Source organism: Mauremys mutica, chromosome 2 (assembly GCF_020497125.1).
Source record: "Mauremys mutica isolate MM-2020 ecotype Southern chromosome 2, ASM2049712v1, whole genome shotgun sequence".
Taxonomy (NCBI): domain Eukaryota; kingdom Metazoa; phylum Chordata; order Testudines; family Geoemydidae; genus Mauremys; species Mauremys mutica.
Genome location: NC_059073.1, coordinates 207,028,326 through 207,048,890, shown reverse-complemented (window position 1 = coordinate 207,048,890; position 20,565 = coordinate 207,028,326). Strand labels below are relative to the sequence as shown.

The 20,565-nt window shown below is 41.0% G+C and overlaps 1 protein-coding gene across 13 annotated transcripts in view; it reads right to left on the bottom strand.

Annotated features, from left to right (window-relative positions):
• Positions 1–20,565, bottom strand: part of PDE1C (phosphodiesterase 1C) — a 548,714-nt gene that overhangs the window by 130,991 nt on the left and 397,158 nt on the right. The window contains exon 1 of one of the 13 annotated variants that reach the window (XM_045004982.1): positions 11,880–11,996. The exons of 11 other annotated variants lie outside the window; for them this stretch is intronic. Coding sequence is in view for 1 of the 2 variants with exons in the window: in XM_045004979.1 (XP_044860914.1) it covers positions 11,541–11,557 (17 nt within the window). In the remaining variant the exon portion in view is untranslated. Of the gene's footprint in view, positions 1–11,540; positions 11,573–11,879; positions 11,997–20,565 lie in introns of those variants that run through there. One more of the 13 variants, XM_045004979.1, reaches the window with a different exon arrangement.

Genomic DNA, 20,565 nt, shown 5'->3' with positions numbered 1-20,565 from the left:
AATGGTGTCACATAATCAATGTTGCTCGCATGTAAAAAAATTACATTGTCTTTGCCTCAACATTCATTATCTACAAATACCTCTGATTTATCTAGCAGCAGCTGCTGCTGCCTGTTACCTTCACTAAATACGAGCCCAGTGACATTATCCTTAATGTGCTAAATGCATCTATACAGTATTTGGTTGAAACAGTTCTGAACAAATCATAAATGTAGGGCCAGACTGAGCTACCCTCACTCCCACTGCCTGGCACCTGACACCACAATAGTCCCACTGAAGTCAACAGGGTTACTTGTGGAAGAAGGTGCTACTCACCATTAGTAAGATGATCAAATCTGGCCTGTAGGTAATGACAACTCTAACAGCATTTCATCTAAGTATCATGTCACATGACCATGACCACACACAGTTTCTGACATCATAACTGAAGCCAGATTGTAGATCAAAGTCTGATTGCTGCAGAACACTTGGTAGTGATCTGCAGAGAGTTGGCTGGTCACATGATACTGGCTCCACCTCCTTATTCCACCTGCAACATTGCATTAAAAATGCAGCTAAAACACATACAATATTTTCCTAACAACACTTTTCTGTAGAAGAATATGCTGTGGTTGGCTCTGCTAAGGTGTGGCTCTGTTAACCTGTGGGAAAAGCATATTGCCACCCAAGAGGTTATTTTGCATTTCAGACCAAAGAATAATATAATAAAATATACAAACAAAGAGCCCGGTCCTATGCAGTACTGAGCATTCTCAACTGCCATTGAGTGGAGCTAAAGGAACTCAAAACATTGCAGGAGGTGCTCAGCAACTTGTCGAGTCTGGCCCCCATTATGTCCAATGCAAGGAAAGAATATCTATAATCCAACCACCTCTAAAGGGCTCTGGGGCTAAATGGGAATAGTGCTATTCAATAAGACTAATGGCATGTGTAGGGCCTGCAGGATTTGGTGCTCTGGGAAAGTCAGATGGTATCAAAAGCTCACAGAAACCCCAAAGCATCATCCTATTCTGTTCGACATTTCATTAGCGCGTTATCTTGGAGATTAAAAATTCTGGACAAAACCTAAATTCATCATGGAAGTGACACAGCTTAAGAAACAATCCTAGCCTGCCAGTTTAAACAGAGTGTGGGTAGTAGCAGACAGTGCAGTTGTTTTCAATATATTGTTAAAAGTCAGCCTTTATGAATAACTGTGTTCCAAGCATTCCCTCCCCCTATTGTTATAAATAAAGTGATAGCTGGGTACAAATATTTATCTCCTTAGCTAGAGGGCCTGCTTTTGTGGTGGTGTTTTTTTTTTAAAATAGCTTTACATATTACTGCAGAGCAGATTAACACTGCCAGAGTCTGGATACCAGTCAATTTTAATTAATGTGCAAAGCACAAGCATTGCCTGAATACTCAGGACCAGCTCCTCAGCTGGTGTAAATCTTCTTAGCATTATTGCTGATCCTTGATTTTATTTTAAATGCAACTTCTCTGATTCACCACATTTCCAGACATACAACACCATGTCTCCACCTGACATTCAGAATGACTCTATTTTGGTATTTGGGATGTTCCTTCTGACAAGCATGTTGAGAACTACAAAGACATCTGAACGATTAGAGTCGATCAGTGTGTATCCCCCTACTCCTCTCTTGGTATAGACTGTAAAGAGTAAATGAAATTATCAAGTAAATAAAGCTATTCTGAATTTATATCAGCATAAGCAAGCTCAGAATGTGGCCCTTTACAATTTATATGCAACATCTAATCAGCTCATTCACTAACCATTCATGCAACCACATGGAAAGACAAAAGGCTCTTTTTAACCTTATTTTTGTTAATCCTTGTTTTGCAAATACTCAAACTAAATAATTCACATGAAAAAACTTTTGTGGTTTCACCCCTCTCCTCAGCAAAGCCTTAGCAGTTGTGGACAGCTCACGTATTATTGTCTGTTTTCCTGTTTATAAAATATAATAATTGTTATGCCTATCTCGTATTCAGTGCGCCTCAATGTAGATTTCATAGTGCTTTACAAAGGAAGTCAGTATTATTATCTCAATTTTATAGATGGGGAAACTGAGGCACAGAGCGGCGACATGATTTTCCCAAGGTCACTCAGCAGGCCAGTGGTAGAGCCAGGAATCTCCGAAGTTCCAGTCTAGTGGTTTGTCATCTCTGGCACCCTGCATCTCATAGGGAAATGAAGAAAATATACTCTGTGATCCAACATTCTTGATATTTTTATTGTTGATTCTTTTTAACAAAATAAATATATTTAAATTATATAGATTTTTTTCATATGTAAATCTCCCAGGCCTTTTACAAAGGCAGATAAGCACCAGTGTCTCATTTTTAAATAAGGACTAAATTAAGTGCAAGAGTTGTGGCACAATAAGTCAGTGGCAGAGCTAGGAATAGGTCTTCTAATTCCCAGTCTCATGCTTCATCAATATCCCTGGCTGTCATTATATATACCCTGCCAAAGGTGTGCATTGCACTTTCCAAGAAGTCATAGTCCCTAACTGAAAGAGCTAGTACTGTACTATAATGTAAATGTGATACTAACAATGTCAACACACCAATAACACAACCAGACCAGTCAATGGCCTCTTTCCACACACAGTAAACTCAGGAGAGATGCATTACTTTCCTCCTTCATTGCAAATAAATGTATAGTTGGATAATAAAAAAACAAATCTATAAAACCTTTCATCCCCATGAAATAGTTCCAGAGTTGCAACTAAAGATGAATGAAACAGCAGTAGCTCATTGTTAACATCAGGCCCTGAGCTGTTTCTTGACTCAGTCTGGAATGTGCATTATAGTTTCCCAAGCAAAATACTGTTAGTGAAGAAGTGCAATGATTTCAAGGCACCCCCTTTGGTCAGATACTGTCAAACAATCCTAGAAAAACTCTTCTGGTGAGCCAATCTTTGTGGTTCAAAACATGGATTCTAAACCTAGGGGTTGCAACTCTGCTGGGAGGTGCAAACAAGTCCAAAATGCTTGATGACCATCCTCCCCTGCTTTATGACTAGATGGCAAATTTTCTGTTGTAACATGAGGTCACAGTATAAAAAGGGATTGTGAACCAGTGTTTTAGAGAACTGAATGTTATAGTGGTCTGACAAAAAGAAGGTTGAAAACAAAACATCAGGCTGTGAAGTTTTCCCTAGAATCAGAGTTTTAAATTCCAGCAGGAGTGGCTCAGCTCTTTTTATTTCTGAAACATATTAAGCATCAGGACTTTGGGACAAAAAACTTTTCAAGAGTCAGGACCTGCTCTTCATCTGGTGTAAACTGACAAAGCCTTATTTTAATTAATTAGCACTTCGCCAATTTACACCATCTGAAGGCCTGCCCTTGAGGACATTAGGGATCCCAGAACTCATTTTGTAAGAGATGGGGTTTGTCTTCATGTCCTTTGTCAAGTTTCCCCTCTCCCCACTCTAATGAAATGTTCTGTTGTGCTGGTTCTGTCCCACATCTGGCCACATTTCAATGGGGATGTATGAATTTGTAAAATAAATAATAATAATACTTCAGATAAAAATCCTTTGCAGCATAACACTTTGGGATAAAAGGTGATATAACAATATAAGATATGATACTAATTACATATAATTACTAACAATGTTTCCATAGTTGACCCACTGCAGCAAGATATATTTAATACAATTTTTCTCCAGAACAAACACAATTAAATAAACACTATTTCCATTAACTCCAACATGGAGCAATTGTGTACAGCCCTATTCATCACAGTGATTCGTCAGTAAAAGAGACATATAATTAGACCCACCCATGGTTACAGCTAGGTTCTTCATAAGTTTTCTCCAGGAAAAAAAGAATGTCATTTCAGCTAAGCACCAGTATGGCACACTTGATTCTGACAAATCCTGGTCACTCATTGGTCTTTGACTATTAGCGGTAAATATGCCCAATGGCTTGTGATGGGATGTTAGATGGAGTGGGATCTGAGTTACTACAGAGAATTCTTTCCTGGGTCTGGCTGGTGAGTCTTGCCCACATGCTCAGGGTTTAGCTCATCACCATATTTGGGGTCAGGAAGGAATTTTCCTCCAGGGCAGATTGGCAGAAGCCCTGGGGTTTTTTTGCCTTCCTCTGCAGCGTGGGGCATGGGTCATTTGCTGGAAGATTCTCTGCACCTTGAAGTCTTTAAACCATGATTTGAGGACTTCAGTGGCTCAGACACAGGTCTGATACAGGAGTGGGTGGGTGAGATTCTGTGGCCTGCGTTGTGCAGGAGGTCAGACTAGATGATCATAATGGTCCCTTCTGACCTTAAAGTCTATGATTCTATGATTAACTCTGGAGGCATGAATCAGAGGCACCTCCTGCTATCAGTCTGTGTTTATGCAGCTTTTATTAGTCAAATTACATTCATGTAATGAAAACTCAATGGAATGATTTCAAAGACCACTCATCTGTGATGAACATCATCTTTTGATACTACCTAACCCAAATTGCTTTTTTAGTAATTATAAAAATAAGCTTAAAACATAAAATAGTAACCTGAAGTAACTTACTGGGCCTTAATTTAGGTATGCAAACTTCAGAGGGGATGAGTGGAAAGCTGTTACAAGATACAAAGATCTACTGAACTGAGGGCAAAAGTCTTTCTGACCTGCATTTCAAACCCCCTCTCCTTCTGTGCAGAGTAATCACTGATGTCAATAGGAAATACATGCACATAATAATTATAGAGTAAGCAATGGAGATATGCAGTGTGGACAGGAAAGAATACTGTGCATAATAATGGATTTATAAAAGAAGAAATTATGCAGCTATAAGTAGTGCAATAAGGCAGTTCCCATCATATTTGCTTTCATGTTGTTGACAACTCTCACCCGTTTATCATGAGATTCATGATATTTGGTGTTTTTCTTAAAGCAAAACTGGCCACAAAAAGACTGATTGCTGTAAGTATAAAGCAAGTCATCTTCCCCCACAGAGTTTGGAAAATGGGCTTCCACCAAGCTAGAGGGGCAAAACTATGGGGTGAATAGCATAGCCCCACTATTCTTGTGCAAATCTGGACAATTAAGTAACCACACTGGAAGTCTGACAATTGCATATGAACTGGGGAGTGTAAAATGCATGGGGGTTGTAGGCAGTGGTTCAAATGTAATTGTTATTAGACCAGATTTGCAGGGATTGGGGGGTTCTAAAAATAAACAGCTTAATTGGCGCCAACTGAAGACAGTAACTGGGGACCAAGCACCAGTCCAAAAATGGGCGACACTGGTCTCAAAAGTTGACCCCCTAGAGCTTGAACAAGAGGTCAAGGTTGCAGAAATAGAGGATGAGTTTATCTTCAGGTTTGACTTTGTCACATCTAATAAATATATTATTGATGCCAACCAAGGTTTTCTGTAGATGCGACCAATGGAAATTTCCTTCGAAAATGTAACCTGGACAAGACCGATGCCTTGCAGGAGGTTGGTGTGCTGTAAACAAGTTGTATTAATTCCTGCAACTGAAATTATTCTGCCAAACTAAATGCGTGAGAGGCTTCCCGCCTTATAAGAGATGTGGATTTATTGACATTTGCTTGAGCCAAGAAAGTCAAATGGGGGTTCTCACTGCTAAAGTTTTACTTGACCTGAGTCAGGTTTTTTTCTCTGTTGGATTTCTGAATGTCTCAGTTAAACCTCAGGTTACCAAAAGGAGCACTACAATAGCACAATGTGAGCCAGTGGGTTTGGTAGCGGCTGGCACAGAAAAGGACTTGGGAGGGACAGAATGAAGCAGAGTTCCCAGAATTCCTTCTGGAACAGTTCCAGAGCAGTGCTGTCCATTTAAAGATGGAATAGCAGGGAAGTTTAAAATACTTTCTGTAGAAAAATCAGGGTCGTTTTCCTGGTCAAGTAACAAGATAGGGAAACTGTGCTGGAACAACACACGATTGACACTGGGGACACTATTGGTGGCCAGTTGAAAAAAGGAAAGAATCATAGACTCGTAGAATCATAGAATATCAGGGTTGGAAGGGACCTCAGGAGGTCATGTAGTCCAAGCCCCAAAATGAAGCTTTAGGGGTTATTGAAGAACTGCAACAGGAAGGTACAGTATACCTGAATCCTCAGTCAGCCCTTGGGCCTTGCCCATAGTGTTGATAAAGAAAAAGGATGGCAGCACTAGATTCCGTGTAGAATATTGAAAGCTGAATTAAGTCACCTCGAAAGATTTGTATCCTTTTCCAAGGATAAATGATACACAGGAGGTGCTGTAGCTGCCTCCTCTCATTTGCTGTTTCATACTCCCATGGAAATTATTTGAATGTCCTGTTATTTGTACCTCAGAGGTGGCAACCCTATTTACAAGGAGCAATCACTGAAGAACACAGTGCTATTACACTGCGGTTCATTCATCAGCAGGAATTACAGGCATTCTTTTGTCTCCTTCTTGCCTCATGAAACAACTTTCTTCCTGATGGATCTTCAAAATACTTTTTGTTGAGTACACAATTCATTTGTGTTATTGAGAAACAGGACAGTGGAGCTGTGATAAATGCAATGGCCTTGGCACAACGGAGTTTGGTTGGCTGCAGAACCTACAGAACCTTAAATCGTGTATGCAAATTTCAGCCGAACTCACTGTCCCAGAGTTTATGTTTTCCGGGCCACAACAGTAAGTCCCTCACTGACACCTGTTCTTGGTCTCTCTCTCTCTCTCTAAAATTTAACAGCCTTCAAATTCTTGTTTTCCAGCCAGCCCGACCCAGAATCTCTGAAAATAATACCAAAGTGCCTCAATCTGGGAACCCCAAAACTGAGGTACCCCAACTAAATAGCCACTTTTACAAATGTCAGTGTCTACTGCCTCAGTTTAAATTAAAGGTTAGCATTGATTGCAAGACATGATGGCCAATAATTTCACACGCGTGTCTTAAACTAGGCACTGAAGGATAAGCATCTAAATCCATATTTAGGCACCCACAATTGAGAATTTTGGCTTAAGTTCACTTTAGCCAATAGCACATATTTATTCAGGTTAGTGTTGGTGCATCAGAGGAAGTTAAACCTTTTGTTTTGTAAAGACTAGTTTTCTTTTCTTTGACTCCACAGTTATCACATTTCTGAGTCCTTTAGTAAGGTCATTCATCTGCACAATTCTAGCAGGTTGCTTTGTGCAGCTCTGAAAGTCAGCAGTACATACTGGCTCTTTATTTAACGCTTGCTGCAGAGATCAGGGAGAAGTCCAACAGATAATTTAAAAAAAAAATCATTGTAACCTTAGTTTCCCCCCCATCTGTTACCGTTAAAATATCCGCTGGCAGAAAGTCTGTAATTATCTTCTCCTTTTCAGTTTCTAAAATCAATTATGTTCCAGACTAGCTTTTTGGAACCCGCAGGCTGCTTAGACAAATGCAACGGTGTGTGCAATTCAAAGTGTGAAATTCAAACAAGAACATTTTCCTGCCTGAGCCCTGATACCTACTCCCAGCCACAAGAGACTGAGTGTTTTCCGAGTCTCATTCTTCACAGGTGGCCCTCTGCTCCAGTCTCCAGAGTCAGATCAGTACTACCCTCAGCAGTAACACAGCCAAATGGTCAACTCCAGTATGGCACCATGGGAATTTTTTTTTAGTACAATATTACTTTTTTCATGTTTATATTGTAGGGGTGAAATCACAGCTCCGCTGAAGTCAATGGAAAAGCTCCTGCTGATTCCATTGGGGCCTGGATTTCAACCCAGATCTTCAACTGGCATAAACTGGACTAGTGCCATTGACGTGAACCCCACTGAGTTGGGTGGAGCTCGGCTGATTTATCCCAACTGAGGATGTGGCTCTAGACTTATAGGCTTTACACTTTCTTATAAGCCAGTTTTTAAATTGCTGTTATATTTTTGCAAATGTCTCATCCACACAAAGGTAGATTGCTGGTGATGGATGATAGAGGTTCCTTTCAATTTACTCAGACACTCAACTCTCAGATTGGAGACCAAAAGATTCAGCCACCTTCCCGATATTTAAATGCATGTACCACTGCCTGATAAAGATTTTGGAGGTAATCTGTATTGTCTTGTATTTTGAAGAGATTATATGTTGTAGTACAACTAAAGGGCCAAAATACTCCTCCAGGTACAAACAGGCAATGAGGTCAGTGGGAGTTGTGGGCATTTTTTAAAGCAGAGCTTTGTATTGTAACCAATGTATGTGATAAATAAACTTTGCTGGGGTTTTTTTTGGTTTTGTTTGTTTTTTGTTTTATATCAACAAACAAGAGAGCTACAAAAATAAGATCCAATCAACTGGTTTTACGCATTCTGCCTCGGATTGCCCTCATTATGCTAATCTATTTTAGATCTTTTATAGCTTTTTAATGTTTGTTGCCTTTGAAAAATTGCCTGCAGTATATTTCTGTGCTCTAAAATCAAGGTGATGAGCATAGTATAAGAACTAGAATAGACTATCAAGAAAAAAAAGATACAAAGACAGGCATCTTCAAGAAAATCTCAGACCTCAGGGAGGCAGCATCTGAAAGGCTTGGAGGGATTTTTTGAAGACTTCTTGCAGAACTGGACAATCACAGTCTAAACACACACCTCTAGAAGTCAGAAACCCCTGGAAGCAGATCTTTGGCTAATGTAAATTGTCAGAGCTCTATTTACTTTAATGACAACTTACATCAGCTGAAGATCTGCTGCTCCCTGATTTCTAATCCTGGCCTTGATTCCCTTATAGCAGTATTTCCCAAACTTGGGACGCCGCTTGTGTAGGGAAAGCCCCTGGCGGGTTGGGCCGGTTTGTCTACCTGCCGCGTCTGCAGGTCCGGACGATCGTGGCTCCCACTGGCCGCAGTTCGCTGCTCCAGGCCAATGGGAGCTGCGGGAAGCGGCGGCCAGTATGTCAACTCATGTTTGTTGGTTAAGTCATCAAGCCAGGAATTTCTGACCACCTGGACAACTATCAATAGAATCATATGCTCTGGAAAGCAACAGCAACAACAGGCAATTGAATAATACATTATGGGAATTGCCAAGCCATAAAATGACAACAAATATAGTTTGATTACAGCTTTAATAATCTTTTTAGCCTTCACACCAAATAAATATATAAAATTGTTCTTCAACGAGTGGTCTGGGCGTTGATACTGGCTGGTGCTTTGGTCTAACTTAATTGTCAGCCTGACTACTAAGCCCTGTACTGCCACTGACCACTAACCATTCAAACGTATATGCTTGATGTGTATGGGAATTGGAGCTGTTCCAAACCCAACCTCACAATCCGGTGCATGCTCCACTAACGATTAGTGCAAGTTCAGTTGCAAGAGAGGTAATGGGCAAAGGCTGGAACAGACAATTTCTTTGGCTCTGCAAAAGCCTCACTCTAGCACAATACTCTATTCTTATTCTCCTGTTTTTGTTTTCATACCTGAAGCAAATATTACAAGGCCAGCACAATAAAAGTCATTGAAGTACCGTCTACCATCCTAGTCTCTGAGAAGTCAATAGCACTATGCATGTCTGTGAAGAAGAAAGGATTTTCAGAGTAGACTGACCTTTAATTGGAAACTAGTAGAACTGCTTGAAAAGCTTGGGTAACCTTGGATTTATGATGTTACAAATAGGTGGACATACAGAAGGCCATATCCTATGGGCCTTACTCAGTTTCCCATTGAATCCAGCAGGGGTTTGCCTGACTAAACACTTAATGAAGTCCTCAGATTTTGGCCTGCAGTAAGAAAAATCCTCTTGCACTTGTATGGCTCTTTACATCATAGGATCTCACAGCACTTCACCTTAATTAAGTAAGGGAAATAATACTACATCCATTTTATAGATGGGGAAACTGAGGCATAGAATGATCAAGTGAATTGTCCAAGAATATATAGCAATTCAGACCAGTAGCGGAGGCCTAACACCCAGTTCTTTGCCTGAATTACAAGACCAACCTCTCCCCCACTAGCCCAACGATTAGCCCAGCAGACTTATATTATTAATTGAAATTGTTCTGGAAAAACATTGCCAAGGAATCTTACTTTAAAATACTCACTGGGCCAAAAATAGGTTTAAGCTAATCAAAATTGGAACACAGGTTCTGAAAATACCTTTTCTAAGCAAAAGAACCTATTGAAATTGAGAGAAACTACAAACAATCTATATTACTAGTCATTACCACAGAATATAGCAAATCAGTAGGTAGCTACAAAACACGCAGACTTTACACTGAGATTCTCTAGAGAAAGAACATTTTTATCCAACCAAATGGTAAATTATGGGAGACATTTTTCATTTACGGTTGTTCATGTAAGAAAAAAATTCCCTGTGATTTCCAACACTCACTCAAGGCAACACAAACAAGCACTTCAAAAACATCTGTTTGAAATAACCCACGGTTAAACAGAGGAACAACACTAAACAGGTCTTTGAAGAGTGGTAATAAGAAAAAGGTATGACAAGAAATGAGAGGAAACCTGTAAGGATTATTTATGAAAAGAAACCTCTCTTTACATAGTTTATTATTGTGTTTACATGGGCATCGTCTCCCCTATCCCTTCTCGGCATGCCCAGCTAGATTCTAAATGCCATTCTGTGGTATCATCAGTTGCAGACATTTGTAAACCAATTACAAATTGCTTTGCTGTTACTTAAACAAATGTTTCAGCTCCACAAGCAGTGCAACACTACAAATAACTTCCTTCCATCACATTCCCTAACTGAAGGGAATAGTAACTCCCGGGTGACCCTTTTGCAGATTAATGCTTCCATAGTCTCCTGGTTTTGTTTTCCTTCCTGAAGCAAATACTACCAGGCCAGCACAATAAAAGTCACTGAAATACTGGCTGCCATCCTATTTGTTTGAAATCCTGGCACCAGCACCATTCTCCCCTCCTCCCAATGCCTGGCTGCAATTTTGTTAGCAGCATCTCAGTCATTTACTTTGCTTGACCTTCCTATGGCCTAATTTCTGTATCATGTCAATAATATTGCATAACAGCATCAATAATGCAAAACAGAGAGCAAATACATACTGTAGCCAAGATAGGTGTTTTTGCTCTGGCTTACCCCCACCCCCAAATAAAACAAAGTAGAGTGGATAAACAAAATCAAACAAAAACCTTTTGAGAATCCCGTATCCAGTAACGGAATGTGGAGGTTTTACTTTGCACCTCACAAATACTGTGCCAAATGGAAATAGGTCCGATGGGAATGCATGTGGCAGAAGAACAGGAACGGGGTACAGTGAGGGGAGGGAGTCATTCAGAAGCAGGCATGCTGGGATTTACAGTGAATACAGAATTTGTATGGTTATTGAATTATCAAATTTACTTAAATTTTTTACCTAACTAAGCAAAACTTTACATGACACTTAGAGCCTGTCAGTCCCTAACTCCACCAAAACCGTAACCTTCACAACTCTTATGGAACCTTGTTTGAAGTTCAAAAGAAAAAGTTCAGCTATTGCTTTTGAAAGTTCAACATTTTTGCCAGTTGCCACAGAGTGGTTTAGGACTCAACACAGTTCCCCCATATGTAGAGCAGAATAGAAAATAACTATTCTGGCAAATACTGACTTTTTAATGCTCATCATGTAACCAGTTTCATCCAGCTAAGTTAACTTCTTTTTTATATACAATTTTTCCCTTCCTGATTTCAGCTGGAACAGAAAGTATCAAAATGCTGTAAAAAAGACTTCTTTTGAGGTTTGAATAAAGCTTTGGATGAGCATCTGGAATAGTATTTGTATGTGTAACAGGATTTAGCCACTGGATGTCTAGGTGTCCAGAGAAAGTGTGGTGTGTTATAAAGAGCGTAAGATGAGACAGACCTGTAATTTGATTTTACTTGTACAACAGAAAGATGTAATGGAGGACAAATATTTTTAAATTTGGGAGCTTAACTGTGGCACTTACGGATAGCAGATAGTAAGGGGAAGACTCTACTGGTTTCTGATGGTTTCTACTGAAGAGCCAGTAGGCCCAGGGAGCCAGTAATCCAAAACATCCATTGCTCTATTTCAAACCAAAGAGGAGATTTTCAAAGACACAAATGGCAGTTAGGCACCCCATTCCCTTTCAGTGAGAGCTAGGAATCTAACTGCCATTTGTGCCTTTGAAAATCTCTCCTCCATTTGCCAGCTGCAACCAGTTGGATCCAACTGAAAATGTTCTACCTGAATTACCACTAGGGACAACAGTTTCCATTAACTAGGAGAGTTATAGCAAAACTCGAAAGCACTAGACCTTTCCATAAAGATTCACATAGACAAACCATAGGGGTGGGGAGTTAGATGGAATGGTTTATTTATTTATTTTTGACAGGATGCAATAAGAGCACAACAAACATAGCTCCTCTTCCCCCACAAGTGAAACTGGCTTACCCTGCTGAGCGTATAAGGTTCAGCCATTCAAAAAACAAAGAAAAAATACCATATCATTTCTTCAAGATGACCAATTTCAACGTAACTAACATTTGGAAATTCATTTTGAAAAAGCTGCCTCCAACTGACACCAAAAAAATTCAGAAAAAAAAAACCTATGAAGAAAAGTTTTGCTGTCAAAAGTCGCTGACAAAAATGCACGTTCAGCTATTCATTGAAGTTGGAAGGGGGAAGCTAATTTTGAACACTAGGTTATTTTGACTCAGTTTTCATACACATCTAGTCTCAACTGATGTTCTCAAGGTGTACCAGAGACATTGGATTTAATATGATACTTTTCTGGAGTGCGTAACTTAGAATCTTACTGAATAACCTTGTGCGTCCCTGAAATTTCCTTTGGAAATTACATTTTTTTAAATTATGACAATAGGGTATTAAAGTGACAGTATAATGTCTTGTCTTCCATGCTTCTGGGGGGGTCACATATGAGAAGAGAACCTAAACACTAATGCAGAATAGGAGTTACTCATGAAATCCTCAAATTTTAGATATCTGTTGAATGAAAAAAATGAAAGGAAAAGCATCATAGCAATCAGACAAAGAAATGTCTGGATTGCTGAATGTCTGATGTGAAATAAAAGCCTGTTTGTGTTTAAGTCTGCACAATAGAGTAATTGGTCAAGAAAATTTCTTCTCTGTGAATACATTACCTTGTATGGTTGCCAAAGTCAGAGGGACTACAGTGAGCTCCTGAGAAAGTTATGTCAGATAGGGAGGAGGAAGTGAGAAGAGTCATCTCTCAAAAGCTACTGGGCAGAAGAGGTTGAAGAAAGATTTGGTAACAGATATTTGCCCTACATTGTGCTCAGTATGATGGAGGTAGGTGTAAAAGGAATATAAAATAAGCTCTAAAGGACTGGAATTCACTCCTAGTCACAACTTTGCTAAAAACAGTGATTTTGTTACTCACAAAAGCACTCTACAAAGAGCAGTGTAACTTTCTTCTCCTCTAGCATCATTTACAGGGTAAGCTCTTTCACAACCGGTTTTTAATGTATAAAAAGTCTAGTGGGACACCTGAATTACTGAAGCCTATTAAGAACCATTAGTGGTTGTATTTTCTTGGCCCTGTTACATTTTTTACATAAACCTACAGAGACTGCAAGGTTTCTATCCACCAACTAATTAAATTTATAGGGGATGAAGAATATAATTCATAACTCATTTGTCAGCATAGACAACCTCAGTGTAACCCATGTGAAACTCAGTGTTTGTTCAATAAGGCTTTAAACCAATCTTTTCCTTGGTTCTTGTTATCCATATAGGTTCTGACTCTCCAAGTTTCAGATTCAAGCCCCCCAGAATTAGGGATGCCAATCCCCCTGGATTGTCCTGGAGTCTCCAGGAATTAAAGATTAATATTTTGGACAGTGCTAATCAGGACTTCCTGCTCCAGTCACACAAGGGCTTGAGCCTTATCTTTGTTACACCGATTTTACATCTCCATTGCCTTCAGAGATGTTACTGCCAATTTACAGTAGTGTTGATAACATCAGTTTTAGGCACTGAGTAATTAAAATAGCTGTCTCTTAGTTATAGAAACAGGGCTCACATCCTTTTTTAGCCCAACTACTGGAGGATAAGTTAATTATACTGATACATACTTCAGCATGTCTGATTTAGTCCAACAGAAGCCAGTGATGCCCAGATACACAAGCCAATATAGTGTTGAAGCAGACTGCAATTCAACAAAAGTTTAATTACAAAACAAAAATATAATGTGGGAACAGCAAGGGGGTCATATTTAGCGGTTGGATTTTATGGATAAATCATAACTGAATATCATATCAAATATACAGTGGAGTGACGGATATTTATTAGGTGCCTAATGTTTCACCTTCAGTATCTGTCAATATAGAGATCGCTGTCTGATATTTCACCAGTGAAGTCACCTAGGTTACTATATAATTTGTCTATAGCTAATTTTGTACCATGAACAAACTATTGTTGAGTGCTGCCCTTTAAAATTAAGCTTTCACTTGTATTTTGATGTGATGTTCCCCGCAGGTACCCAGGGTTGTGAGGCACCTCACCTTTACCTTTGTGAAGGAGCATTGTCTGTGCCTGCTGTGGATCAGCCCCCTGAAGCCAACAACCTCTGGCAACACAAGCAATTCCTTCTAGGCCTGTCTCTGTTTAGGTAGCAATAGGCATACACCAATGCCCAAGTCCTCGAACATTCTCTGCAGCATCCACCCCGTATTCACTGAGACACTCACAAAACTACCAATTCTGCCATTCCCAAAGGAACAGCACTCACCAGCTTGTAAAATTCAACTCAGGATCATCATTTGGCTTAACACGACAGCACTGAGATATATTTATAGTGAAAACAAGACTAAGTTTATTATTAAAGACTAGAGAGTCAGGAAATAGTGAGTAGGGTTATTGGAAATAAATGGCTACATACAAAACAAAATCATAGCACATTTTCTAGAGACTAAACTTAACTAGCAAGTTAATCTCCTGTCTAAAGAAGTGTATCTCACCCAAAGTCCTCTTCAGTGTTTTCAACCAGGTTTGGCTGGGATCCCATTTTCATGAATGTAAACATGCCATATGTTTACCTCTTAGGTACAGGGTGTCATCTTTGCCTTCTAGAAATACCTCCACATTCACTGTCTTTACTCAGACAAGATAACTCTCACACCCACTTGTTTTTTCCTGTGTGCTCCTTTTCTGTGATTTCACATCTCTTCATTAACAGTTGATTTCATATGTAAATGGACATCCATTGTGTTAGCTTACAATCCTTAAATTACATCCCGACAGAGTGGCAGGTGAATAAATGGCTTTTGCCTGACAGAAAACTCGTTTTTCACCTCTGCTACACTATTTTTATATATAAACAACTTACATAATATTTGTACATGCATTTCACAATTATATTAATCACCACTGTGATACCAGCTTTCATTTGAGACCTCACATGACATTCTCGGTGACCCACAATGTACATACCAGAATCAAGATATTCCTGTAATCCCCTTGCCAGTTGGCATTAAGAGGTTCTTGGATCACATTTTCACACAGTTGTTCTTTCTACTCTTGGAAGATAGGTGGTCCTGCTAATCAAAGAGCAGGTCTTACCACAATACTGATTTTACAGCAGTGCACGTGTTATGCTATACAAAGCACATGGGATCTTTTCAGGAGAAGGCAAAAACACTGCATTTACTGAAAATACAACAGTTAGCATATGCTTTTTAGTCACACACGCACACATACACACACGCACACAGAGTCCTGCCAGTTGATGTTTATAGTTACCAGTCTGTTGTAGCTCAAGTCAATCTAATGGCCAGTTACACTGAGCATTAGTGAGGAGCTGGGCTCTTGTCGGTTGTGATCCGATGCTCCGAGGCTTTGCAGGACTGAACCCAGAGTTCCATGGCAAAACACCCCAGCTTTATAGTTGTAAATTCCCATTTGAGTCTGTCAGAGTCTACCCTCACTTGAAACTGGGCGGTTTCAAAGTGAGGACCCGCATGTCTTCCCCCCACCCCAAAATCCTAGGGTAGGTCTTCCCTTCGGCTGCCACCACCCGGTCAATTCCGTGGGCCGGGACACCCCTGTTTCCCCCCTTGGGAACACAGATCAATTCACAGAGGAGGAACCTTCCCCCTCCCCCCTCTCTCCAGCTTGCTCTGAAGACAGAGATGCCTGGATTCAAACGCCTTGAATCTCTACACACAGGGAAGCAGCCCACTTCCCCCTCCCCTTCCCCTGAATTTCCCCAAGGGAAGGAATTAACCAAGTCCAAAGAAAAGAAAAGAATTTATTAAAGAATAAAAAGAAAATACAGAATCTCTATGAGCCCAAGCTGGACACTCATAGGGTATAACCTTATCAATCTCTGGAGAGAATCCCCTCTCCCCCTTTTCTCAGTAAAAGCAATATCAGCAAACAGGAATAAAGCATTTCCTTTAGCAAACACACAATTGCAAATATAGAAATCAAATCATAAGACTAATTTGCCTTTCTAATTAATACTCACTATTAATTAGTAGAAACTACTCCAGGAGAACTTGGAGACATGACTGTCCTCTGTTAGATTCAAGAACAGTTCTCACTCAGACAAAGGCTTCCCTCCACAGAGATTTGAAAAAATCTTATCTCTGATTGGTCCTCTGGTCAGGTGGTCACCAGGTACTACATGTTAACCCTTTACAGGTAAAACAGACTTTAACCCTTAACTATCTGTTTATGACACGCCCCCCAAATCGCCAACAGTGGGAACTACTGGTGGTGATTTCCTCCTAGCACTGTAACATAAACAGGTAAACAAAACACATGCACTATTACATATACTACTAAGTATGTAAACAACAAGATATTTGACACTGAAGAACACTTTGTATGCATTTGAGCGGACATACTTGGCATTGTCCTTGCCCATCCCCTCCCAGTGGAAGGAATGTTTTTAACCTGTTTTTGCTTTGTTGACCCCAGAATGCCCACTGGGATGTCAGGGCCCAAGCTTAAGAGCTTGTCCCAGTACTTAGTTGGAACTACCAACTGTGTTTGAGGATGCTGGCCTTCCTGGTGTCCACCAGAAAGAATGTCCTTATATAAAAGTCCTTGTTTTACAACAAACTGGAATTGGGTAGAAGAGCTGAGAGGCGGTGGGTTGCTTCGTGCCGCCGCCCAAAGCTTTTTTAAGGCTGTTATCGGCTTTCTGCTTAGTCTGGAACTGTTCCCTTGAGGCGGGAGACACCAGTTCCTCTGGGAGCGATGTAGGTGATGAGGTTGTTTTCATTGACTGTGGACCGCTCTCCGCTGGTGCACAAGGTGATATTTCAGGCTCTGGCTGAGCCTCTTGGGTAGAGTTGTCTGCTGCTTCTGCCAGTTTAGGCCCGTTGGCGCCCCCTGGCGGTGGAGTTGCAAGCGCTGGCGTCAGTGCTGGCGCTGGTTCTGCCGCTGGTTGCTTTTCCAGTTCCGGTCCTGGGACTGGATGTACTATGGCTGCTGTAGTTGTTGGCATGGGATTCGGTTCCACCACCTCTGTCTGGGTCTCTGGTAACACAGACAGGGTCCTGGTGGATGGCTCAGGAACAGGGATGGGAGTGCCTGCTTGTTTGGCCTGGCCGCGGGTGACCACTCCCCCCCTCTTGGCCAGCTGCACATGGTTGGCCAAGTCTTCCCCCAGTAGCATGGGGATGGAATAATTGTAATAGACAGCAAAAGTCCTTTTTCCTGACCAGTCCTTGTACTGGTCTTCAGGGATGCTGTACCCATGGCAGGTCCTTTTAACCTTTTTGAAGAAGGCCTTAGTGTCCTCACCTGCCATGTAGGTGGGAAATTTCTTGGGAAGGGGAACAGTGCCTTCTGGTGCTGGCCACACCCCTCTGCAGTCAGTGAATTTTATGTGTGGCTTGCTGGTGTTGCTTTTTGGTGCTGGCCACACCCCTCTGCAGTCAGGGAATTGGTTTCCCCAATTCCTAACCCTCTCTATTTCCGAGAGACTGAATAGAAAAGAAACAAAACCTTTTCATTTGCAAATGTGTAGTTGCTGTTTGCTGATATACTGAGAAGACCCAAAAAAACTGGTTTGTCCTGTTTCTAGCACTTGCTAAGTACCTCACAGTGGGGGTCCTTTTTAACAAGCCTCCTAGAAAAACTTGCACCTCTTTCCTAGCTGTTTTTAAGCAGACAGAAAGAAAAAAAGGAGAAACAAGAAAAGAAGAAGGAAAAAAATCCTTTTCTAACACAGCCTGTTAGAAACCTTATGCCTCAGCTAAACCCAGCTGAAAATCTGTTTCCAAAAAAACAATCTTACTAATAAGCCCAGCTGACCGGCTGGTGCTACTTAGTACCTGCAGAAAAGTGTAGTAAATCCTCTCAGAGATTTGTATTCCCTGGCTCCAGAGGATTTGAAAAGACACAGGGAAAAAAAATCTGGCTGGAGGGTTTCTGTCTCCCCCCCCCAAACCTGTTTTCCCTGTTGGATGGGAATGTACTTTGTCGAGCACTTCCCCCCACCTTAGGAATCCTGAGTGATACCTGATATCACAAAGGAAGGACACACCTCTAGGGAAGAGTTCTTCCTCAGCATAGCCAGCAGAGAAAAAAACTCCTCCTAACCCTGAAAACTGCTTGAAACTTGCCTTTTCCTCAAGCTGCCTGTCCAAGCAACAAGAACGAAAATATGCTTCCAACAAAGCCTGCTGGAAAACTAAATTGCCTCCAGCCAACCTGGCTGAAACTGTAAACTGCCTCTGCTCTGAGTTGCTGTACTCAGCAGCCCAGCTGAAAGGCTGCTGCTAACAATACCCCTGAGAAAAATCTGGTCTATTCCTCAGGGATTTGTGTTCTCCTGTCTTCTGATCCTTTCAAAAGACACAGGGAGAAAAAAAAACCTGGCTGGAGGGTTTCTCTCTCCAACCCCCAAACCTGCTTTTCCTGTTGGATGGGAATGTACTTTGGCGAGCACTTCCCCCCCCAAACCTGTTTTTCCTGTTGGATGGGAATGTACTTTGGCGAGCACTTCCCCCCACCTCAGGAATCCTGAGTGGTACCTCGTATCACAATGGACGCTAGTCCCGCTCCACAGGAGGGCTTTGTAACAGAAAGCCCTGCAAAAACTGAAAATACTTCTAACCCTGAAACTGCCTCAGAGTGCCTCTGGTAGAAAAGCCTTGCCTCTCTCTCTGGGTCCGAAACACCACTGCCACCATGTCAGAGTCTACCCTCACTTGAAACTGGGCGGTTTCAAAGTGAGGACCCGCATGTCTTCCCCCCACCCCAAAATCCTAGGGTAGGTCTTCCCTTCGGCTGCCACCACCCGGTCAATTCCGTGGGCCGGGACACCCCTGTTTCCCCCCTTGGGAACACAGATCAATTCACAGAGGAGGAACCTTCCCCCTCCCCCCTCTCTCCAGCTTGCTCTGAAGACAGAGATGCCTGGATTCAAACGCCTTGAATCTCTACACACAGGGAAGCAGCCCACTTCCCCCTCCCCTTCCCCTGAATTTCCCCAAGGGAAGGAATTAACCAAGTCCAAAGAAAAGAAAAGAATTTATTAAAGAATAAAAAGAAAATACAGAATCTCTATGAGCCCAAGCTGGACACTCATAGGGTATAACCTTATCAATCTCTGGAGAGAATCCCCTCTCCCCCTTTTCTCAGTAAAAGCAATATCAGCAAACAGGAATAAAGCATTTCCTTTAGCAAACACACAATTGCAAATATAGAAATCAAATCATAAGACTAATTTGCCTTTCTAATTAATACTCACTATTAATTAGTAGAAACTACTCCAGGAGAACTTGGAGACATGACTGTCCTCTGTTAGATTCAAGAACAGTTCTCACTCAGACAAAGGCTTCCCTCCACAGAGATTTGAAAAAATCTTATCTCTGATTGGTCCTCTGGTCAGGTGGTCACCAGGTACTACATGTTAACCCTTTACAGGTAAAACAGACTTTAACCCTTAACTATCTGTTTATGACAGAGTCCATGCATTTTGCAATGTCATCCTGTAATCATTAGTCCTTACATGGTGTTATCATTTGATGGTTATTGTCAGGCTTCCCATCGTTATCTTCTATTTGTTGTCTCGCCTTCGGGGGTGCCTGCCTCACCTCTGAGGTTGTCAATGCTGCTAACATGTTTAGCATCAGATACAATGGATGTTTTCTGATTGTCTCCTGGTTTTTCCAAGTCTCTCACTTTTTCTTCACCATCTGGACATTTGTGATGGCTTTCACACCTTATCTTTTCCTGATGCATGCATTCCTCATTCACACAAACAATCTCTTACAGAAACCTTCAAAGGTATACAGACAGCATTTTATTTTCAGCAGAATAACTTGTAAATCAAGCCTTGCTAAATCTTGTAACTAAAACAATTCACATTGGGGCTTCAGGCCCTCAACAGTCCTCTAATCTCCTTAACATAGACACAATACAAGATCCTGTCTCTTACTTACTAAAACCTTAAAACAAAGAAATGTATATTTAACTAGAGTGCCTAATTTGTAGTACATATGGAAAACCATAGTAGACATTATAACTTTGCCTAAAACAAAAGGGTGACCATAATCAGTCATAAGGATTGTTCTGGTCTGTCATTCCTTTCTGCTATTCAAAAAGGGTGGCTGGCAGGATGAAATCAAATCATACATTAATTCTCATAGTACAATTATAAAATCCTGCTC